Source organism: Fusarium poae, chromosome 3 (genome assembly GCF_019609905.1).
Source record: "Fusarium poae strain DAOMC 252244 chromosome 3, whole genome shotgun sequence".
Lineage (NCBI taxonomy): Eukaryota > Fungi > Ascomycota > Sordariomycetes > Hypocreales > Nectriaceae > Fusarium > Fusarium poae.
This window is the reverse complement of record NC_058401.1, coordinates 7,290,185-7,312,240: the sequence shown is the minus strand read 5'-3', so window position 1 is coordinate 7,312,240 and position 22,056 is coordinate 7,290,185. Positions and strand designations below refer to the sequence as shown.

The following is a 22,056-nucleotide window of genomic DNA, read 5'->3' as shown; positions in this document are numbered from 1 at the left end:
GTGTTTCTATGCACCAGGTCGCTCTATTCTGGTCGATGTCGAAGACTTGCGGGATTAGGATATGGCGCAATGAAGAAAAGATACCGCTAATCCTCTTGCAAAAATGTGGCGGCTCGTTCACGAAACATCATGCTCAAGGCTCGACCACGATAGGCTCAACAACGAGAAAACGGATAATGGGTCCCCCCCACCCCTTGCCAGGTTCTAGATCCTCGAGAATAATATCCGTTAGCCGTTAGTCAACTGACAAGAGCTGGACCCTTGGACTTGAAGGCGTTCGGTGCGGCACAAGCCTTGAACTAATGAACCCATGAGCGATATTTATGAAAGGCCCAGCATGTCCGTCCCTACACGCGACTAGCTTTCTCTCTTGTTTCCCTCTCTTCTTGTATTACCCCGTTTGTATGTAGTTACAGGTCCCGATAATCATGTACCTATCGTGATCACAGTGTAACAGGGAGATCATCGAATCCACAGGGCCGAGCAAACGCCCGTTTGCTTGCTCGCACTACCACCCTCCATCCCTCCTGGTGGAATCCTTCCTTTCTTCGATTCTTCCAACCTTGAACATTCTTTTCTTTTTCCTTCAAGGTTCAAGATGGTTTCCTTCAAGAAAATGAGCTCAGTGCTCACTTCACGACTCGCCAACCGACGCTTCGCCTTTGCTCTCGTCACATTAGCTGTATGCGCTGCGAAAGGCGTTCATCTTCACAACCATAGATCTTCCGTAGCGCCCAAGCGCATGATTCTGTTCTTTTTCTCTTTCTTCACCCAAGACATCCTTCTACTTCTCTTCATTCGACTCCTTCTCAGCCACTGGACCCCCAGCTTTCCTGGCAAACTACGATTTTGCATCACAGCGCTTGCGAGTTTTTTGATAGCCTACAATGCTGCACTCGGTCTTGTTTCGGTGTCTTTTTACCTTGTCGCTGGTTCGGAAATTCGCTGGCGCAACATTGGGTTTATCGCCGACCCTTCAGCTAGGGCAATCATGATGTCAGGTTTCACAGCGTTCTTGGGAGTACTGGTGCTTTGTCTTTGCTTCAGTGGCGTGCTTCAAAGTGCCTGCTATGGATTGTTTGGATGGGGTGGTGATATTGTCAACTTTCCCTTTACTTTCATCTGGCGCAAGCTCGGCTTCTTCGCCAGTGGCAGAAAGGCCTACGATCAACTTCCTCAACGAGATTCTCTGCCCCAGTGGAATGAAGGCAGCGAGAGTGGATCGAGTCATGATGACTATTCAGAGGATGAGTACAAGGAGAAAACTAGATCACCAACCATCTCACCAAGACGCTCATCAAGCTTTCCCAGCGAAGGTGCTTCATCAAAGCGCTCAAAATGCATGCGCTTCCTTCGTTTTTTGCCGTATCCTATCGTTACTATTCTTCTGACAGCTCTTTTCACGCTCACGATTCTACGACCCAAGGATCCTTCTCTCATCTTCCTGTCCTGGACCACTGGACTTTTGCCTTTCGTCGACTTTGCCTCAACATCACCATTTCTCGACGATCTCCCCTCAGTTTTCGGTAAGGGAGTGCAACGTTCCTGGGATGATCTGACCGCTCTTACCAATCCCGCCCCTCTGGACTGGCTCCCCAAAGGCACGCCTGTTGTTTCGGCTGAGGAGCCTTCTGGTTTTCAAGACTGGTATAGTAATCAACCCCGATATAGCGCCAAATCCGACCCATTGAGGATCTCAAATCTGGAAGAGCCTCTTCGCGAGTCTCTACAAGGCAAGCTGAAGGACATCAACATTCGACACGTCGTCATGTTTTTCTTGGAGAGTACCAGAAACGATGTTTTCCCTATCAAGAAGGACGGTCTAATCTGGAATCGATTCGCTGAGACATTTCCCGACAAGAAACTGCCGCAGGATGTTCAAGATAAACTGGCCAGTTTGACACCAACAGCGAACTTTATCACAGGCGACTACGAGGATGGGTTTGAGCACGCCGATAAGCCCAAGCGCGGAGGAATTCACTTTACCAACGCACACACAGCCGGAACCTATACTCTCAAGAGCATGACCGCTACAGTCTGCGGCATCTCTCCTCTGGTTGCGGACTTTAACCTCGAACACAGCCATCACCTATATCAGCCCTGTTTACCGCAAATCTTCAACGCTATGAACATTGCAGGGACCAAGGATGCCGAGAAAACGAAGGAGGATAAGTGGAACTCGTATTTCTTTCAGGCTGCAACCCTCGACTATGATAACCAGATGAACTTGATGGGCGCTATGGGCTTTCCGATAAACCACACGATTGGACGAGAATATCTTCGCAGCGACCTTGCGAAGCATGGGCCTGTTACGTTGCCCAACATCAACGAGTTCGCTTTTGAGGAGGATCCTTTGGAGGACTACATCACCGATATTTTTGAGGACGCGGTAAAGGACAACAGCCGCGTGTTCCTCACTCATCTTACGAGTACCAGCCACCACCGATTTCACATGCCCAAGACCGAACCATATACACCTTTGGCCAAGGGTCTAGATATGATGTCTCGTTATGTCAACACGATCGGATATGACGACAAATGGATTCGAAAGGTTCTCGACGTCTTGGATAAGCAGGGCATTGCCAATGAGACGTTGGTTATCTTCCAGGGCGATCACGGAACATCACTACCAGAGAACGACTACGCATCACCATATTACAACCCCAACATCGGTGTCGACCATGTCCCTATGATCCTCTCACACCCGCAATTACCTCCCTTTAATGTCGACGAAGCTGTCCACTCAACACAAATCCTTCCCACCATTCTCGATATCCTTCTCGAGACTGGTTCCCTCAGCGAAACAAGCCGCAAGGCCGCGACAGATCTTATCGGTAATTACGAAGGCCAATCACTCCTTCGACCTCTCATCACCAAGAGTAATTCCACAGGCCAAGGCCAGTGGCAGTTCACCGTGACTAACCCAGGACGTGCTATGCTCACTGTCCGAGACGCGCGGTATCCTGATCGACATCTTGTGGTGCCGGTTATCGAGAATGTGGATTGGAGATTAACAGATCTGTCAAAAGATCCGCACGAGCATGACTCAGTGCAGAGTTTAGACTTTACTGCTTTTATACATGGCGTTGATGAAAAATATGGACGAGAAATGGCCGAGTGGGCTGAGGAGGGTGCTTTTGTTACAAGATGGTTTGTCAAGGAGAATAGCAGGCGTTGGCGGTTTGATCTCTGATCACCTGGGGTGATTTTTACGAACTTGTTATGATTATATATACTGTTTAATATTACGTTTATACTTTTACACATACTCAAAGCGACAGAATGAGTATCTACTTCTTCCTCACTGTGATCTGAATCGTGACATGAATGTTAACTGCAATGGCCACCGAGCAGTTCAGAAGTCTCAGACCGTAATGTGAGCTCGTCCTCACATTAAACATTCGTTAGGGCGAATGGTTTAGTGGTATAATACTCCCTTAGCATGATTCAATCGAATAATCTGGGAGTGGTCCAGGGTTCGATTCCCTGTTCGTCCAACATAGGTGGTTGAACTCCACCATTATCCAACCTTTTTGCATCGCTCTTAATTTTTGCATGACTTGATCGCACAGGAAACATCTCATGTGTAAGAAATTGTAACATGTATCTATATACTTCCAGACCAAGGAACAGTAGCGCCCTTCTCGTGTGATTCCCTTGCCAGCTCAATGACTCTCAAAACATCCCGGGACTGAGTAGGCTTGACGACTAATTCTGCCTTGCCGTTGATAGCATCGGCAACATTCTCGTAGAGTCCAATCCATCGGCTTGGAAGAGTGGGATATTTGCCTGTATATTTCTTCGTCTCCGGATCCCACTTCTGCACCTTACCGTCGAACTCTTCATATGTGGTCAGAGTTCCCTGCATACTCTCATGCTCCACACCGAATCCTTCATCAAGCGGCTTGAGACCTGCTGCGATATTGTCTTCTGTTATGCAGGTGCTGCGTTGTTGAAACTACGAAAATGTCAGTCCACATACAATCACCTTTGTTTTAGATATCTCACCTTGATGAAAGAGCCTTTCGTTCCTCGGACGAGCTGTTTGAGCTGCTGTGCCATGGGTGTCACCACGGCCGTCTTGACCGTGACAAGAAGATCCTTCTGTGCGCCGTCGTATTGGAGAATGATAGTGAAAGAGTCTTCTACCTCACTTTCGCCATCGCGTTGGACACGGAAGAATCCCGTCACAGACTTGGGCTGACCAAACAGAACAAGAGCCTGGTCTAGACTGTGGGTACCTATCATACTGTAAGCCAGCGGACCCGACATACATGAAGATGGTGACTTACCAAGACCGTAAGACATGCCTGATCCTGGAGTAAACTTTGTCCCCATCTTAGACAACCAAGATGGTGACTCAAAGTCGTAGTGCAGTTCGGCTTCTTTGATATCGCCGAGTGCACCATTTTCTATGAGGTGGCTGAGTGTTTTGAAGTCGGCATCCTGTCTGTATGAGCATTTCGAAAGACATCACCTTTGTCATGAACAAAAAGACTTACCCATCTTCGATTCTGGAAACAAGTGAGTATGAGACCCTTGTCTTCCGATATCTTGATCACTTTGTCTGCCTCCTCAGATGTCATAGTGAAGGGCTTATCAACGATGACTAAAGCCCAAGTTAGTTTATGCTCATAGATAGGACTTACGTTCCGCACCATGTTTGCCCGAGAGGAGGGCTTGTTCAGCAAACTTTCCATGCGTATCGTGATGAGTGACAACAACGACAAACTGGATCTCGGTGTCGGCAAAGAACTCGTCAGCCTCGCGGTAGTGCTTGACATGAGGAAAGTCAACAGTGCAATGTGATCCCTTGGGGGCGGACGAAGGGTCTGACGGAGCTTCAGCTCTCTGAAGAATAGCTACAAGTTCAAAGTCTGGAATCGCAGTGATAAATGGTAGGTGGAAGCTTTTGGCTGAGTTGCCGTACCCGATCACGCCAACTTTGATGGGTGCCATGGTTGTTGTCCTGAATCGACACAACTGTTGGTGAAGAGTAGTTGTCTGACAATTCTCTCGTGTCGAATGACTGTAACGACGTCGTCATGAATGTTAAAATGACAAATCAAGAGTTCCCTATCTATTCTGCCGTGGTTGCATTCACCCGGAAATAGCGTCATTGAGGTCTGTCCCCCGCCTCAATTTATCCGTCCCGGGGGATCAGTCAGGGCCTCCACTTCAAGATAATTAATGATACTACAGTCAGGCAAGTTACATAGCAACAGCTACTTTACGAAGGAGAAGATAGCTAGTTTATTCCTAACATCGAGCCTGTCTGATGTCATGGACGGCCCTTATACAAGAAACATATCCTCAAAATCCGACATTCCGGAACAGACCTTTTCTCCCGCCATAGCGCCATTAATGTAGGCATCGCCTAATAGTCGGTATGTTATCGTGCCATAAAAAGAAACTTCCACCTGCCTCAAAACATATGGTACCTTTCCTCCAGGTAGGATGATTATCACATCACCCACTTCCGTAATATCAGGTCCAAAGCCCAATTCTCCATTGTCTGCGAGTATGAAGCATCTATACATACTCGTCTGATGCATTAAGTCATCGAACTCTTGAATAATCTCCTTGCATTCGACTGGTAAGCTTGGCTTGGTAGATATGAACCATTCTAACCATAATTTGTACGCTTTTGAGTAAGCAGCGGAACCTATTTCCCATGGCAAATCTGTGAAACCACCACTCAGGGCGTTCTGGAAGGTAGTCTCTTTGACGTCCTCCTCAGAAGACAAAGCCTCGGGCAAGCCAGCGAGTTGGCGCCATGAGTCGATGGTTTCTTTACCCCCATCAGCTGAATCAGTGTAAATGGAAGGGTATCCAGGTGCAATGGCTTTGACTCGACCGATCCGCAGGCCGCGGATAAAGACGTTATCAGGTGCCCTGAATGCTAAGTTTGGCTTCAAATCACCAGAGGCACGACAATGGCTAATCCTATCGGCTCGATCCGTGTACAGCAAATGATGGCGGTCGTCCATAGTTGCATCCCAATCAGGTGCCCAGCTCGGCAACTCTGGCACACGTTTCTCGATGCCGGATTCGTGCAGTACATGGCTTAGTACGTCCAGAGTTTGAGTCTTTTCAATCAAGGAAGTGGCCGTATTTCTGAACAGAAGGGCTGTTGAGACTTTATAATCAACCTGAAGGTCCCGTTTGACATCGATGCCTGTGAGATACAACCCAGAAAAACCATATATTCTGTCCCGCGGATCCGAACATTGTCTTATTCGGAAAAGTGAGATGGCGGTCAGGAAATCAGTACAATGCAGACGACCACGACGACTCATATCCATCAAAGGTTTCATTCGTAACGTGGCAGTATACAATGTTAAGTTGCTCCTGATGTCCCAGATAGTGTCGATGAAACCATGACTGTGCCCATGACGAGGTTGATCCGCACTCCAGCAACATGTTTTCGAATGATCGATCCAACTTCTGCAACATTTCGTGACGACTTCCGCATCAATAAGGCGTTTTCCACAGCGAAATATGACCTTTTTAGCCAATAGAAACTCCTGTACGGTCCAGACTCTCGTAAACCATGGAGTCCCGAAGAATTCGACGATAGAACTTTGCAGGATTGGATGACTGGCAGTTAACCCAAAGAGTGCCCGATAAGACGAGTCGACTGTCAGATGAGGTGACAGAGACGGGTCAAAGTGTATTTCGGGATTCTTGGCAGTTTTCTCCATGAAATCCAACCCCAAGTCGAATGGACCCGATTCTGAGGATAGAAATGCCAGTACATATTCCGCACGTGAGTAGATATCTCCCATCATTGCTACTTGTGAAGCGCGCTCTTCAAAGTCATCTTGATTGATGCAGAGAGCGTCAATCCACAACTTTTGAGGATAGTTGGATGCCTGAAGCGAATCCAATATATCGTGAAGATTTCTGGTGGCTTGAATAATCTGCCCACCAACACGTAGTGGTAGAGTGTCTGCTAAATCACCCCAAACATACGAGAGCGCGACAAATGGCGGAGGGTTGTCCAAAGACACGACTCTAAAGACGAGTCGAGGGATTCTTTCCAGCTGTGATTATCAGTCTTGCTTGACATATGGCTTGACAGCGGGTGTCCTTACGGCAGAGTATTCATGAACAAGAATACGAATTTCGCCATCTTGTAAAGCCGTCATTTGAGGTGGATGCATGTCTGCGACTGGGCCCCAAAGTCCTAAACAAATTGGCTAGCTTCTGAACGTTCACAAGAGAAAGGGAATGAAGAGCTTCCATTTCTAGGTTACAAAAGAGAGGTGGCAATGCTTTATATAACGACGTAATAAGGCAGCCAGAAGCTGACTAGATGGTGACTAAGCGGACCAGTGCGCATATTCCTACCCCGTAAAATATCAGACCATATGACCTCTCAGAAACTTGTTCTATAATGGTTATTATAAAAAAAAGAAATATGGAAAATTATATATGAAGCAAACGTTGCTCATAGTAATACCACGGTTGATGGAGGCTGAAAACATATCAGTCTCTTTCAAAGTACTAAATAATGAAAATGAAATAGTTGCTCTAATTTCCATGCAGTTATGACGTTTCCCTTTGAGCACTTCCAGATGCCATAGCCTTTTCCCATATACCCTTCACATAGCTGTCCCCTGGAAACTTAGAAGGCCATGCAATATGTGCTAAGTTGCTCCTCACATCATCCCAAGTAGATGTTCCCAGCGTCTGGCTCTGGGTTTTCACAATAGCCTCAAAGTATAATCTTAAACCTGGATCCTGATCTAAAACTCCTTTCTTCTCATAAGACTCGATACTGATTAAGCCTAGTATTGACTCCCAGAACAGTAGTTTGGCAACCTGTGGCGCTTGTGGGCTACTGAGAGCAAAACGGAGTTCGCGTTGAAAAAGATATATCGTATAGATATAGATTTCCTTTTTGAAATCTTGCCAAACGGCGACTACATGCTCCAGGTACAGTTGTGCAGAGATGATCAATCCGCACCATGAAGCCGTAGGATTCAAGTTTTCAGCATCTGGTTCTTCATCTTTGTTGTATGAGATGGAGTCCAAGTGTGCCTCGATAACAACATCGTAAAGCACCGAAGCCGGTCCTAGTCTCCAGAACTCATCTGCTCGGGAATTCAAATGCTTGCCAGAAAAGGTGTATAGACCGCTACAAAAGGTTTCCGTCACTTTGCGGAAGCCCTGGATGTAAGGAATAATATCAACGTCCTCCAGTTGCGCTCCGCTTTCTGGCGGATGGAAGAAGGCTGGGAGCATCCGAAACGCCCTAAGCTTGAGACTGTGCGAGAAGCGACCCTCATCTGTTTTGTGCCATTCATGCATAGTACGAACCGATTCGGAAGAAGAGAGATTGGTTGCATTTTTGGTCGAACCTTGCCAGCGGAGGATGCCATCGATAACAATTTTAAACCCGTGAATAAAGGTAGAGGTTCTGCAACTTTGTAAGTCGATGCACATTGTACCAAGGCGACGATTTAGAATACTTACAGTAAGAAGTATCTGTCTGAAAGTTCTTGGTCAAGCGTCTTGCGTTTGACAGTCATTTCGTGGTTTGTGGATTTCGAAATGGCGTAGATGACGCTCAAGTGTGATTCTGCCAATAACAATTCACCTCGGCAGACCTAAGATAGCATCAGTAACCATTCTGTAGCACATAACTGTACGTTTCACGTACCTCTGTATAAGCCAAGGTAGTGATTTTTCGAATAATGGCGGTTGCTGGCGTGCAATTGTTTCCAGAGATCCACTCCTTCACTCTGCGTATGGTTTCAATTTTATGAAACAGAAAGGTAGGTTCAAATGCTTCAAGGCTACCGATGTTGAAAAGGAAATGAGTGCCTGCTATCAGGACGGCATTTTGGAGGGCCTCAGGATCCGATATAATGTATGCCAGACTATGAAATGTAAGAATTGATCGTAGGCACAGTGACCGATGGAGATACTAACCAGTCTTTAACTTTGCCCGATGGACATACATTGTAGATGAGACCTGCATGGTAAACTACAAGAGTATTAGGGATGGACTTGAAAATTTGGTAAAGGGATGAGTGGCCCTACAATACGAGAAAAGTTCTTTTGACCTGAATGGCATGTCGATGGCTACACAGTTAAAAGTATTTGCGGAACCAGAAACGATTAGTTGGTGGGTTAAAGAGGTCGTTTTGGGCAACTCTTTCTCAGTCTGTGAAATATTCCAGGGAGCAGAATTCCAGGGCTGTTTCTCCCCAGCACGGTCCAGGACTCTCTGTTCGCGGAGAGGAATTCTGGGAGGGAGATAGTGACAGGATAACTGTTTCTTGATGCAATTCTGACTGTAAAAACACATATGTGAGCCTTCGAAACAACACTCCGATACAACCGTTAGCCTTACCAATTGGGACGCTGCTCATCACATTTCACCCGACGACTACGACACTCGGAGCAGCCAGTCCGATTGCGGGTATAGAGCCGGCGTTTCTTGACCTGAGTGGTCGTGGTCTTCCTAGTCGGGCCCTGGTGTGGTGGCTCATTCATCTTGTCCTTGGCTTCTTTATGGAAAATACGCATGTGAACTCTGGCACAATAAAGGTGAGGAAAAGGAGTTGCGGGAATGAAATTGTACAGCTGACGAAGGAGGCCCATAAGCTTATTATTCGACAGGGTTTATAATTGGACCGAGATATGCACTAAACCCTTGTTCGCAGAACATCAAGTGCAAATGCGCTTAAAGCGGTAAGGCTGTAATATCTGACACATTTCTTTAGCATCAATCGACTCGAAACCTGACCTGCGTCATCTGAGGGCCGTTATCAGCATGCAATCAGAATCAAGCAATCCCTACGAGGGGAGGATTCTTGACAAAGACGACTCCTTTCGCCTGGTCTCTTTAGAGCAGGGTCGTGATGATGTACCACTTATTATACAACTTATGAGCACTACCCTGGGGGATGCTCCACCTTATGAAGCCGTGTCGTATGTCTGGGGTGATGCCAAGGCAGTGGTACCGGTACAGATCCTGGATGACACGGGCCAAGTCACTCGTGTTGCTATCCCAGTCAACTGTCACGCTGCGCTGAAACGATTACGAAGATTTGACTCTTCCCGGACACTGTGGATTGACTCCATCTGTATCAACCAAGCCTTATCGGCAGAAAAGGCCCATCAGTTGACCCTCATGTCCCTCATATACCAGAAAGCCCTCCAGGTCGTTGTGTATCTTGGAGAGGGCACGCCTGAGACCGACGTCGCCATGAGATGCATTCTCGAGCTTGATCAGCCTTCCGACTATGGCACCCGAGACGCAATGCTTGAAGAGCCAGGTCCCGCACAAGATGTTCGGGCAGCTATAAAGGTTCTTTTTGACCTACCATGGTTTTATCGTGTCTGGATCTTGCAAGAAATCACTTTTGCGCGTAGTGCTATCGTGGTGTGCGGCACCCATGAAGTAGAATGGGAAAGCTTCCTGAAATTCTATCACTGGAATGTCAGCACCCGATGGATGGATCATCTCCCATACTCGATCAACTACTCTGTATCTCCGACACTACGCGGTGGTCATTTCTTACCTTATGGGGAAAGGCTCATCAAGACGCTCATAGACACGCGGCTCTGCGGTGCTACTGATCCAAGGGACAAACTATATGCGATACTTCCACTACTAGATCGTGATCAAGAGGAAATGGAGACCAAAATCGAACGCCATAAGGAAATGTGGAAGGACGAAGACGACGATCCGGACTTTTGGAACGTACTAGAGCACGCCACAAAGATTCGAGTCAACTACGACCACACAGTAAAACAGGTATACACAGATCTTGCAATGGTATTACTGAAAAGTAATGGCCTTGACGTTCTTCGGCAGGTTATCAAAGATCCGGCGGTGCCCCGTCTGCCATCTTGGGTTCCGGATTGGAGCACTTCCTCTTCCTACTGGACTGCGGTTAATAAGCCAAGGGAGAGAAAGGACAGGTTGTTTGCAGGATTCCCGGAAAGACCTACTCAGTATATCTGGGGCTGGAAATCCCGATATCCACACCTGATCGACACATGGACATCATCAGCTTACACCTCCAAAGATGGTGAGACTTCGACACAGCTTCATCTCCGAGTTGTGAAGGTTGGCGCAATTACGGCGCTGGGTGACGTATGCGATGTAACAAAGAATCACTTCCCTATCGGTCAGTGGGCGAGCCTCGTGCCAAACGAGTCTTACCACGAGAAGGGAAAAATTCCGGAGAATATGCCTTTCGAAGAAGCTGGCATGTATAACAATGGACCCATGGGACTTTCTCCCTTCAATCGAACTCTGGTTATGGATGATGTCGTTTATCCTAAAGCGGCCGAAGATGCTATAGCTTACATTCGTCAATATAACGGAGAGGTTCTTCATAATGAAGAATCAAGAAATTATTTCGGGACCACAAGCGAAGACACAAAGCAGAAGGTACCCCTAGCCGAGATTTTCATGGGTGCAGGGAGCTTTGAGAGGCAGGCCCAGCGAATCTTGAAGGGTTGTGATGGCAAGAGATTCTTCGTGGCAGATAATGGCGACATAGGCCTTGCACCCGATCGAGCTCGAATTGGGGATGTTGTGTTTTGTGTTCAAGGCGCTTCTGTACCCTTCATCTTGCGATCACTACCTACTACGGAAATCTACAATAACGAGAAGGGGGAGGTTTCAAGTAGCAGCCCACTTCAGGTCTCATTGGACAAAGTATTTTCTTTGATTGGTGAGGCCTACTCACTTGGGATAATGGACGACGAGATGTGGGATGATGTAGATAATGGCAAAGCGCAAGTTGAAAAGGTTGTCTTGAGGTAATAGTGGCTGTTCCGACACCAATCGTTGTGGTCACCGATTGTGTCGCGGTCACGGTTCCAGTGGCAATCTGCTTACAAACAAATGAGATCTTCTTTCTGTTTCAGTCCTGTACCGGTCCTGGTGTAAGAATTGCACGTGCTGCATCACATAATTTGTGTTGGATTTGTCACTGACAAATTATATGAGGTGGAAAAATGAAGCCGCATTGGCAATTGAGTTACAGAAAGGTAGACCCGCAGGTTTTGAGATACAAAAATAAGCAGGCTATCAAGCCCGACTCAGTGGTATAAACTGTCCTATTAATTTCGTCTTGTACTCCACTCAAGTCTACGCTTCTGTTACCCTACATGTGGTTCCAGTTACAGTGTACACATTGTTTCCCCGCTCTTGGGATGCGGGTAAAGAAGTCACGCAATTCAAGCTGGATCAGTATAGTATATTATCTCTTGCTCTTACCACGAAACTCTGAATCTCGATAGTCTCCGTCGGAACTATGGCTAACTCAGACGACTCTCTACCTCACATCCGATGGGGTGTCCTGGGCACAGGGTGGATCTCCACCATGTTCTTAACCGACCTCCTTGTTACTCGTCCCGACGCTCGAGCTAAGCACACAATCGCAGCTATTGGATCCTCTTCGCTTGAGAAGGGTTATTCGTTTGTTCAAAAACTTTGGACCAAGGCACCTACAAAGCCGCAGCCTCAAGTTTACTCAAACTACCAGAGCGTATACGACGATCCCAATGTCGACGTTGTATATGTCGGCACACCTCACAGTTTGCACAAGAAGAACTGTCTCGATGCAATTGCTGCTGGGAAGCATGTATTGTGTGAGAAGCCGTTTACTATTAACGCGAAGGAGACGAGGGAGATTATGGATGCTGCTAAGCAGAAGGGAGTCTTTGTTATGGAGGGTAGGCCACATCATCTACATCACAGTTCTGAACTGACAATCACTAGCGGCTTGGGTGAGGTTCACTCCTCTATTCAAAGCTTTGCATGAGGAAATCATGGTCAAGAAGTCCATTGGAGAGATTCAACGCTTTTCAATCGATTTCGGAAACTACTTCGATCTGTCTACGCTACCCAACGAACACCGTCTCAAGGATCCTGCCCTTGGTGCTGGTGCGCTGCTAGACATTGGATTTTATACTCTGACGTTTGCTTCAATCATCTTGGGAGACTGGAAGGTGGGAAAAGAGCACCCTAAACCCAAGGTCACATCCTCTCTTGATATCGCCAATGGTATTGATGAGGCAAACTTGGTCGTCCTTGAATATCCCTCCACCAAGGGTGTCAAGACTGGAGTATGCACATCAAGCTTCCGATACCGTGGACCAGACGAGTTTGGTCGCATTGAGGGTACGAATGGTAGCATTACCCTTTTCGGTCCCGCAGTCAGCGTTCCCGGCGGGTTCCGCGTTACTGTCGGACCTCGACCAGGCCCTCCTGCACCTGATAACAGAGAAACACGTACTTTCACGGTGGAAAGATATGAAGGCACATTGGGATTCTATTGGGAGGCTGATGCCGTGGCGGAAGACATCGCCAAAGGTCGAACTGAGAATGAAATCATCCCACTTGATGAGACGTTGAGATTGATGGAGCTGATGGATGAGATTCGATCTGCAAATGGGCTGAAATATCCACAAGATGATAATTAGATAGTAAATGGCGGATCCGAATGACATCTGTTCTCGCCTCTCACTGTCTCCAACTCACTGTCGCCAACTCACTGTAATCTGATAGCTCACCTTCGATTGCATTGATGAGAGGGTGCACAAATGTTAGACAATCGATACTACGTAGCAATTGGCCAATCAGGGATTCGATGTACGAGATTATGCAGTTCACGCCACCAGATCAGATGTAAAGAGGTAAAGAACAACATCGACTCATTCCACACACTCTGACGCTGTCTCATGACTGGAACTAAACGTCCAAAATCAGGCACATAGAAAAAGCGTGCCCGACCAATTGTCGACTCCAGGACGAAATCCCAACAGAAAAGATGTCTCTGTCTTGCCCTTGGTTTCGCTGTGATACGCGTAATTCACATGCCGTTTTCATATTGCATTGTTAACTTTGAACCATTGACGCATGTGCAAAACTATCGATCATGGTGCTACCCTATCGCAAAACATAACGTTCAATAGTCTCCGCCGCTCCATGATTACGAGGCTTACCAGGACGGAGCTCAGCTGAACCCCTGCGACCAGCGCTACCAGACTCTTAGCCATTCACAAGAAATGCACCAAGACAACTACCCCGCTCGATATTAAAACAGAGTTTCGGTCAAGAAGGCAGCTGAAATCTCCAGTTATAGCTCCATCATCAATGTCGATCTTTAACGGATTGATTAGACATTTGTAAAAAAACTCCGCTAAGACACAGTGACGATCTTATGATACTGAGCATTTGTTATCGACTCCACGCCTGTGCTCTTGCAGATGTATGAATTACTGTGAGGCCCCCGAGACTAATTCCTCCTCCAATAGTTCACTGCACATCCAACTGTCTCATATGCAGACTATCATAGCGATCCCCATCTTTTCCCGTTTAGACGATTGCGGCTGCGCTGTAATTCTTGGAATGGTGTGATAGTCTAAGACATTCCCTAGTTGTCTTCGTCTTATCTTTCGAGGACGCCAGAGGACTTGGTTACTGAGAAGACGGGCCACATAATTAGTGCATTAGTCTATACTGCCTCATAGTATACCTGTATAGTGACTTATTTCCACGTCTTCTAGTTGACGTATCATCTTTTGCAAGGCCCCCTAGCGTGCTTTGTTAGTCGACCTTGCCATCATAAAGTTTTATTGAGAGCTTGAGCTATCACGTCAAGCGGCAGCTCCCTTCTCGCGCACGGACAGGGCAGGTATGCAGAACTGAGAATGCGGCTGGATGTACTGAATGGTTGTTGGCGAATGGGATTGCTCAGATATAAGCAGTGTCTCGTAGCTATGTAACAGTTGTCAAGAGGGGAAGACCATAAAGAAGCTGTAATTCCCATAGGATTGAGCTGTAGTTTTGTGTGCCATAAATCATTGAACACCTTTTGTATCACACTCAATTTTGTATCATTACTTATGCAGGCATAAGTAACGCCATCTCTGCCTATTCTCTGCTATCTGAGTATCCATCATCATGTCTGAACAATCACTCATCGGTAGCCAAACCAACGGCTCTGCCAATGGTAGCACACCTGAGTCTGACTGGGATGCAAAGATCCAGAAACTCAATGGCGAACTAAAGCAGGCCAAGTATCTTGCTGGCTTCCATGGAGATGCCCTGATCGGAGTATGTCGTCTTGATATCGCGACTACCACACTCATGCTGACAAATACAAGGATGTTACCCGACCTGGAGTCAAGTGGTGGACCGACCTCCGCAGTATTCTCACCTTTCAGCACCTTCCTGCCATCAAAAATGTTTTGATTCACTATATCAAGACCAAAACTCTTGATGTAAGTCGTACTTTGCTGCACAATCCCCCATGTCAATGCTAATAACTTGGAGAAAACAAACTTGGCAGGGTTGGTAGGATCCATCTCCAATGACAGTCTTCTACGTGCCAAGTTCATCGAGGGAGAAGTCAAGACCAAGTATGAGCGCATGCTTCATCCACCAATTACATATCTTGGTGACGCATTCAAGTATCGTACTGCCGATGGCAAGTTCAACAGTGCCATGCATCCCCAGCTTGGTCAAGCTGGTGCACCATATGCCAAGACAGTCCCAAGCAAAACCCACCCTCTTGGAGCCCTGCCTGATCCTGCTGATCTCTTCGATCGCCTAATGGCTCGAGACGCTGGCCCGGATGGCAATGGCCGACCATCCACCTCTGGCCTGTCATCTATGCTGATCTACCACGCCACTATTATCATTCACGACATCTTCAGAACCAATGATACCGACAAGAACATCTCCGACTCGTCTTCGTATCTTGACCTATCTCCTCTTTACGGTTTCACCGAGGAGATGCAGCGCAAGGTCCGAGATGGCAAGTACAAGCTGGGTCTTCTCAAGCCTGACACCTTTGCTGAAGACAGACTTTTGCGGCAGCCTCCAGGAGTTTGCATTTATCTCGTCATGTACAACCGTTACCACAATTACGTCGCCACTCAGCTGCGCCGCATCAATGAGAACGGTCGCTTCGCTGTGCCCTCCAAATTCCGAGACGCGCCTTTGGCATCTGCTGCCCAAGAGTTTGTCAAGGACGCAGACAAAGCCTTGCTCCATGACATCAGCAAGTACCACAAAATGTGGAGGCATCGTCGATCAGCTGGAATCGAAGATGATGATGACGAGGATGAAAAGTTTGATGAACTCCAACACAACCTGCGCCAGAAAACTCTTGCTGGTATCGAAAAGGGTCTTCGCCAGGAGAGTGAGCGCCAGAAAGCGCTGTATCTTGAGGTCACAGGGAAGGAGCACGATGATTCCGCTGATGCCAAGAGGAAGAAATACGACCCTGAAGGTGTTCTTGAGCAATTTCTCAAGGCTCACGAGGCGGCTTGGGATAAGCTCGATGAGGACCTTTTCCAGACTGCACGATTGTAAGTACTTTCCCACTGTTGATGACCACATGCTAACATCCTTAGAATCACTTGTGGTATGTACATACAAGTGAGTATCCACGATTACCTACGTGGTCTCATGGGATTCATGAACTTTGATACCAACTTCACTCTTGACCCTCGAGTCGAAATGAAGAACCACAAGAACGTTTCCCGCGGATTGGGTAACCAAGTCACGGTTGAGTTCAATCTCCTCTATCGCTTTCATTGTGCCATCTCCATGAAGGATGAGAGCTATGCTGAATCCTTCATGGCTGAGCTCTTCGAGAAGGATGAGCAGTGGGACCCGAAGTCTATGGGACTACCACAGTTCATGCAGGAGATGGGCAAGATGAAAGCCAAGGAAGGTCTTAAAAAGCCACTTGAGCCATGTGAGCAGGAGTTTGGTCTTCGAAATGAAGGAAATCCCCGATTCAAGCCCTTCAAGAGGAACAAGTACACTGGCTTGTTCGACGATGAGGCAATGGTCAATGAACTGACAAGCGCTATGGATGATCCAATTGGTAAGTACCTGACTGTTTGACATCAAACAATGCTGACTGGGTTGCAGCCAACTTTGGTCCTCTCAATGTGCCTCAATGTCTCAGAGCCGTCGAGATTCTCGGCATTATGCAGGCCCGCAAATGGGAGATCGGCACATTGAATGACTTCAGAGACTTTTTCGGCATGAAGAGACATGATTCCTTTGAGTCAATCACGCCCAACGAGCAGGTCCAGAATGCCCTGCGTGATCTATACGAACATCCCGACAAGGTGGAATTGTACCCCGGCATTTTCTGTGAGACCAACCAAGCGAACGGTCAATTGAATGCCGACCCTGGTCCTTCGGATTTGGACTCTGCGTTATGGGCGGCCATCTTTTCTGATGCCATCACCCTCGTCCGATCCGATCGCTTCTACACTGTCGACTGGAACACCAACTCTCTGACCAACTGGGGTATGAAGGAGGTCACTCCTGACAACGATGTCTGCAAGAGCTCCATGTTCCACCGTCTCATTCAGCGCGCGTTCCCTGAATGGTATCCCTACGATTCAATTCGCTTCTTCCACCCATTCTACACTGGTGAGAAGCTCGCCGAACTTGCCAAGGCGCAGGGTTACGACAAGGAGTTCTCTGTCAAGACTACGCCCTTGAAGAAGGCCAAGAAGAACTCTCGTGGCGAGATGACAAAGTTTGACTTTGAGCTCACAAAGTCCAACCCTCAACGGCCAAGCAAGACAGTGTACTTGACTCACAGCGATGACATCAAGCGCATTCTTGAGGATACCTCTGACATCTTGGTTCATCCTGCGCGAACTAGGATCTCTGATCTACCACCGGTGATCCACGATGTTTTGAAGCCTGGTCAGAACAACGATCCGAAGAAGAACGGTGTGTCGGTCGAAGCTGCGGCGAAGCACTCTACTATGGAACATGAGCATATTCAGTCATACTTGGTTGAGGTTGCTCATAATATCATCAAGCGCGAGGTCGTTACTACCGACAAGGTCAAGGGTATATATCAGCTCGATATCGTGCGAGATTATGCCGTTCCTATTGTTACCCGCTTCGTCGCCGATTTCCTCGGATTTGGCCATCTTCTCCGTTCCGACACCAACTCTCACGCGCCCTACTCGGAGAATGAGATCTACCAGCACATCAACAATTGTCAGGTCTTCCTCTCGTACAACACTGACGAGACCAAGCTTCTCAAGCGCCGTAAAGCGTTCCGAGACTCGATGACGTTCCTTCTCGAATTGACCGAGGCAGGCAACATCCGCGAAGCCGGCAAGTGGCGCACCACACGATGGGTGCAGGGTTTCTTTGGCGCTATTGCCTCTCTGGGCCAGGACAAGCCTAACTTTATGACAGCCCTGGGATACAGGGTTGCTGGTGAAGTATTGCAGAGGGAGAGCAACACCAACAAGGCTGCTACCATCCTTCTCCTGACTGGCTTAGACAGTGCATACAATGTGGTGCTTGCGGTAAGTTGGTCAATATGTGTATGGAGAATACCTTCTAACGTATAATAGTTCACGTCGGTGATGGAGTCATTCTTACAGTACCTCTACGTCAAGAAGCCGGACGAGAAAGGGCAGAAGATCAAGGATGCTTGGCATGATATCCAGGAGCTAGCCTTTGAGGAAGATGCCAAGTCCAACGAACGTATTCAGGCTCTTGTTCTCAAGGTCCAGAGATGGAGTGTTCGCCTGCCTATCGTTCGCAAGGCATCCGAAAGCACCACCATCCAGGCCTACAACTGGCACACCAAGACCTCGGAGCCTATGAAGCTTGCCAAGGGCACAGTTGTCGTTTGCGATATCAACAAGGCGGAGCGACAGAACTCAAGCGAGTCTGCCGATGAGCGACACGAATTGAACTATTGTTCCAGTTTTGCCGAGGCCTTCAGCGAGTACCACCCCAAGCACGTGGCCGCAACTAGTCTTGTCACCATGGTCAAGGTCCTGGCTCAGCTGAAGAACCTTCGCCGTGGACATGACACACAGGGTGTTTCCAAGAAGATCTCAATTGATGCGTCCTGTGTTGGGTATGCGAACTACATGGCGCCCATGCGACTCGACGAGATTGGGATCAAGGTCAAGGAGGCACGCAAGAATAACGAGTTGACCGCGGAGCAACTTGAAGCTATCTACCCGTCCGAGATCAGGAAGCCTTCTACTGCTACGTATCTGACTACCGAGTGGGATGAGATGGTTCCTTTCCCAACCACCTGGAAGCTACGCTTCGATGGCTACGGTGTCTCGGACTACAGCAAGAACAACTACGAGGTCCTCAAGGTGTTCAAGATTCCCGATGACATTCAGCCATTCTATCAGCCCAATGGACCATCTCACATTGGTGGATCTTTCGCGACACCGACCTGTGTCTGCCACGAGTCATGGAAGAAGGAGAACAAGGGTCATGAGGGCCATGAGCATGAGGCTGGCACTCATGAGATTCTTTCGGCTTGCGGGCATGCGCACGCACCTATGCCTGCTACATCGGGATGTAAGATTGGTTGAGAAGTTGTCTCTCTTCCCTTTACTGTGCTTCTAGTCTCCAGGATATAAGAATAAACCATCTAAAAAGTCTGATCTAATTGCATAAACTGACCCACAAACCGCGTCTCTTTTGTCTGTAGTTTGTAGTATACAATTTACATCGTACTCTACTGCTTTGATCTATTTGCCGTGACATTTTTTACACATAACTCTGCCGCTTTTACAATGCCGTGCGTCTAAGGGAAGTGCGCTTCATCCCGATATAATTTGACTTTGCGTTTGGACACTCCGTTTAATCTGCACACAGATATGCAAATGCAGTTTCTCAAGAATTGTTCTTGGAATCGCACCAATAAGACGTTTTGCCGCGGATCTGTCGCTGTTAAATCTGCACCTTCTAGAATTGGTTCATGAATACCCTGGTCTTCCCCGCGTTGAGCTGGCACTTCTGTAGTATGACTTGACCGGCTAAATTGTGACACCCCCAAAGAGTGATGTAAATCACCATACGGAAATTGCTCAGCGATATTCTCGGTGTAGTTGCAGCCGAGTGTTGCTGTGAGTGTTTAAATGTCAGGTTGGACTCGCTCCTGAGAGACATGTTTTCTTGGTCAGGAAATACCCATTCTATCACTATGTTTGCGCCCAGCCTCAAGAAATTGGCCTTGGCCTCTGGACTAATTAGTCATGCCTTAGCCGACTTGAACACCTCGGAAAATACTACTCACATCTCCCTCTCCAATGACCGATTCGCCGTCGTTCTAGCCAAGTCCAGTGGCCATATAATCGATGCAGCACTTGATGGGCAAGATCTGCTGGGTCCTCTCAGTGGCAATTCGGGAAAAGGACCCTATCTTGACTGCTCTTGTACTCCATCTGGGTTCTGGACGCCAGGAAGCACTGCACAACTTCGTCTCATTAAAGGAACAGATGCGGACGGGACAAAGTATGGAGGAATTGTTATGAGCGACACCTTTAAGCCTACCAATCAGACGTTATCCCAGTACTTCTTCCTTCACGGCGAGGAGACGGGCCTACACGCTTTTACTCGTCTTACCTACTTCAATGCATCTGCACCATTCCTCCGCGACTTGGGTGAACTTCGCACTCTATTCAGACCAAACACAAAGCTATGGACCCACTTCTCAACAAGCAAAGGCAACTATGGACCTCTGCCTGATGCCTCGGGTGCTCTTACGGTACAAGATGCGACTTGGTATGTTGGCGACAAGACCAGCGACCCGTACGTGGAGCAGTACTCGAACTACTGGACGAAGTACAGCCTTTCAGAAAGCTGGCGTAATCATGATGTCCATGGAGAGTTCAGCGATGGGTCCACCAGTGATGATGGAAGTACGTTCGGTGCGTGGTTGGTTCACAATACCCGCGAGACATATTACGGCGGCCCATTGCACTCAGATCTTGTCGTAGATGGCATCGTGTACAACTACATGGTGTCAGGACATCATGGGGCTCCCATGCCTAACATAACGCATGGTTTCGATCGGACATGGGGTCCTCAGTTCTACTACTTCAACAAAGGCAGCAAGGACACAACGTTGGAAGAGTTGCGAGCCGATGCTGCTAAATACGCTGATCCTGAATGGAATGCGAAATTCTACGACAGTATTGCTCACCACGTGCCAAACTTTGCTCCTTCGGCGAAGAGGACAAAGTACAGCGGCAAGGTCAATCTTCCGAAGAACGCGAAAAACCCCATCATCGTTTTGGCCGAGAACAAGCAAGACTTTCAGCTCAATGTTTTCAACACAAAATCACTTCAGTACTGGGCTGAAATTGGCAAGTCTGGGGAATACAGTATCCCACAGGTTGTTGAAGGAACGTACAGAGTCACCATCTATGCCGATGGGGTCTTTGGGTGGTTTATCAAGGATGACATCCGGGTATCCAAATCCCACAACAAGGGCACGTTTACATGGCGCGAGGAGAACGCTGGTAAAGAGCTTTGGCGCATCGGAACCCCCGACAAGTCATCTGGGGAATATCTCCACGGTTACGCACCTGATATATCCAAGCCGATTGAACCGGAACAATATCGTATTTACTGGGGCAAGTACGACTTCGAAAAGGACTTTCCAAAGGGTGTTAACTTTCACATTGGCAAGGATGATGAAGCAAAAGATCTTAACTACGTACACTGGTCGTTCTTTGCCGCCAAGGGTAACCATCTTCGCTCCGAAAACTACTACGGCAATGTCAATAACTGGACCATTACATTCGACCTCAGCAAAAATCAGCTCAAAAACGTCAAAACAGCTACTTTCACGGTTCAAATCGCGGGATCGAGAACAGGCAACGGGAATGCGAAGTGGACACCCGTCAATGACAGATTCAATAGCAACCTTCCGTGGACTGTGAATGTCAATGGAGGATATGAAGACACTTGGGTGATCCCCTATTGGCGATCCGGGTCTTGTGCTGTGAGAAGCGCTGTTGCGTGTCAGAATATTGAGCACAAGTTCCAGTTCCCTACGTCCAAGTTGAAGCCAGGCAGAAATGAGTTTGTTCTGAGTTTGCCTTTTAATGCTTCGAGTATTGAGACGGCTTTGCTGCCTGATACGCTTTATGTCCAGTATGATGCCCTTAGACTCGAAGTCAAGTGATGAGAGCTAGCAATACGAATCATTCTTTGTCGAAACGGCTTAGGACAATAATTAAACTAAAGCTCTACTCTACCCA

The 22,056-nt window shown here is 47.7% G+C and overlaps 7 protein-coding genes and 1 non-coding gene across 8 annotated transcripts; 5 read left to right on the top strand and 3 right to left on the bottom strand.

Annotated features, from left to right (window-relative positions):
• Positions 1-598: 598 nt before the first annotated feature.
• Positions 599-3,193, top strand: FPOAC1_009860 (uncharacterized protein; the record flags this gene model as incomplete). The annotated part of the gene is made up of 1 exon (XM_044854274.1): positions 599-3,193. The coding sequence occupies one exon, from the start codon at positions 599-601 to the stop codon at positions 3,191-3,193; it is 2,595 nt and encodes an 864-aa protein (XP_044706944.1).
• A 214-nt stretch (positions 3,194-3,407) lies between these two features.
• Positions 3,408-3,497, top strand: FPOAC1_009859. Its single transcript has one exon. It is a non-coding gene; the product is annotated as a tRNA-Ala (tRNA).
• A 110-nt stretch (positions 3,498-3,607) lies between these two features.
• Positions 3,608-4,959, bottom strand: FPOAC1_009858 (uncharacterized protein; the record flags this gene model as incomplete). The annotated part of the gene is made up of 5 exons (XM_044854273.1): positions 3,608-3,958; positions 4,009-4,241; positions 4,293-4,446; positions 4,503-4,609; positions 4,659-4,959. 5 exons carry the CDS (start codon positions 4,957-4,959, stop codon positions 3,608-3,610), a joined length of 1,146 nt encoding a protein of 381 aa, XP_044706943.1.
• Positions 4,960-5,294: 335 nt separating this feature from the next.
• Positions 5,295-7,151, bottom strand: FPOAC1_009857 (uncharacterized protein; the record flags this gene model as incomplete). The annotated part of the gene is made up of 2 exons (XM_044854272.1): positions 5,295-7,046; positions 7,098-7,151. 2 exons carry the CDS (start codon positions 7,149-7,151, stop codon positions 5,295-5,297), a joined length of 1,806 nt encoding a protein of 601 aa, XP_044706942.1.
• A 400-nt stretch (positions 7,152-7,551) lies between these two features.
• FPOAC1_009856 (uncharacterized protein) lies at positions 7,552-9,540 on the bottom strand (the record flags this gene model as incomplete). The annotated part of the gene is made up of 6 exons (XM_044854271.1): positions 7,552-8,425; positions 8,482-8,615; positions 8,669-8,888; positions 8,941-8,995; positions 9,052-9,305; positions 9,365-9,540. The coding sequence occupies 6 exons, from the start codon at positions 9,538-9,540 to the stop codon at positions 7,552-7,554; spliced, it is 1,713 nt and encodes a 570-aa protein (XP_044706941.1).
• A 247-nt stretch (positions 9,541-9,787) lies between these two features.
• Positions 9,788-11,794, top strand: FPOAC1_009855 (uncharacterized protein; the record flags this gene model as incomplete). The annotated part of the gene is made up of 1 exon (XM_044854270.1): positions 9,788-11,794. One exon carries the CDS (start codon positions 9,788-9,790, stop codon positions 11,792-11,794), a length of 2,007 nt encoding a protein of 668 aa, XP_044706940.1.
• Positions 11,795-12,287: 493 nt separating this feature from the next.
• Positions 12,288-13,458, top strand: FPOAC1_009854 (uncharacterized protein; the record flags this gene model as incomplete). The annotated part of the gene is made up of 2 exons (XM_044854269.1): positions 12,288-12,708; positions 12,755-13,458. The coding sequence occupies 2 exons, from the start codon at positions 12,288-12,290 to the stop codon at positions 13,456-13,458; spliced, it is 1,125 nt and encodes a 374-aa protein (XP_044706939.1).
• A 1,483-nt stretch (positions 13,459-14,941) lies between these two features.
• FPOAC1_009853 (uncharacterized protein) lies at positions 14,942-21,980 on the top strand (the record flags this gene model as incomplete). Its single annotated transcript, XM_044854268.1, has 7 exons — positions 14,942-15,094; positions 15,145-15,261; positions 15,314-16,353; positions 16,399-16,877; positions 16,925-18,339; positions 18,388-19,363; positions 20,053-21,980. The coding sequence occupies 7 exons, from the start codon at positions 14,942-14,944 to the stop codon at positions 21,978-21,980; spliced, it is 6,108 nt and encodes a 2,035-aa protein (XP_044706938.1).
• Between the last annotated feature and the right edge of the window lie 76 nt (positions 21,981-22,056).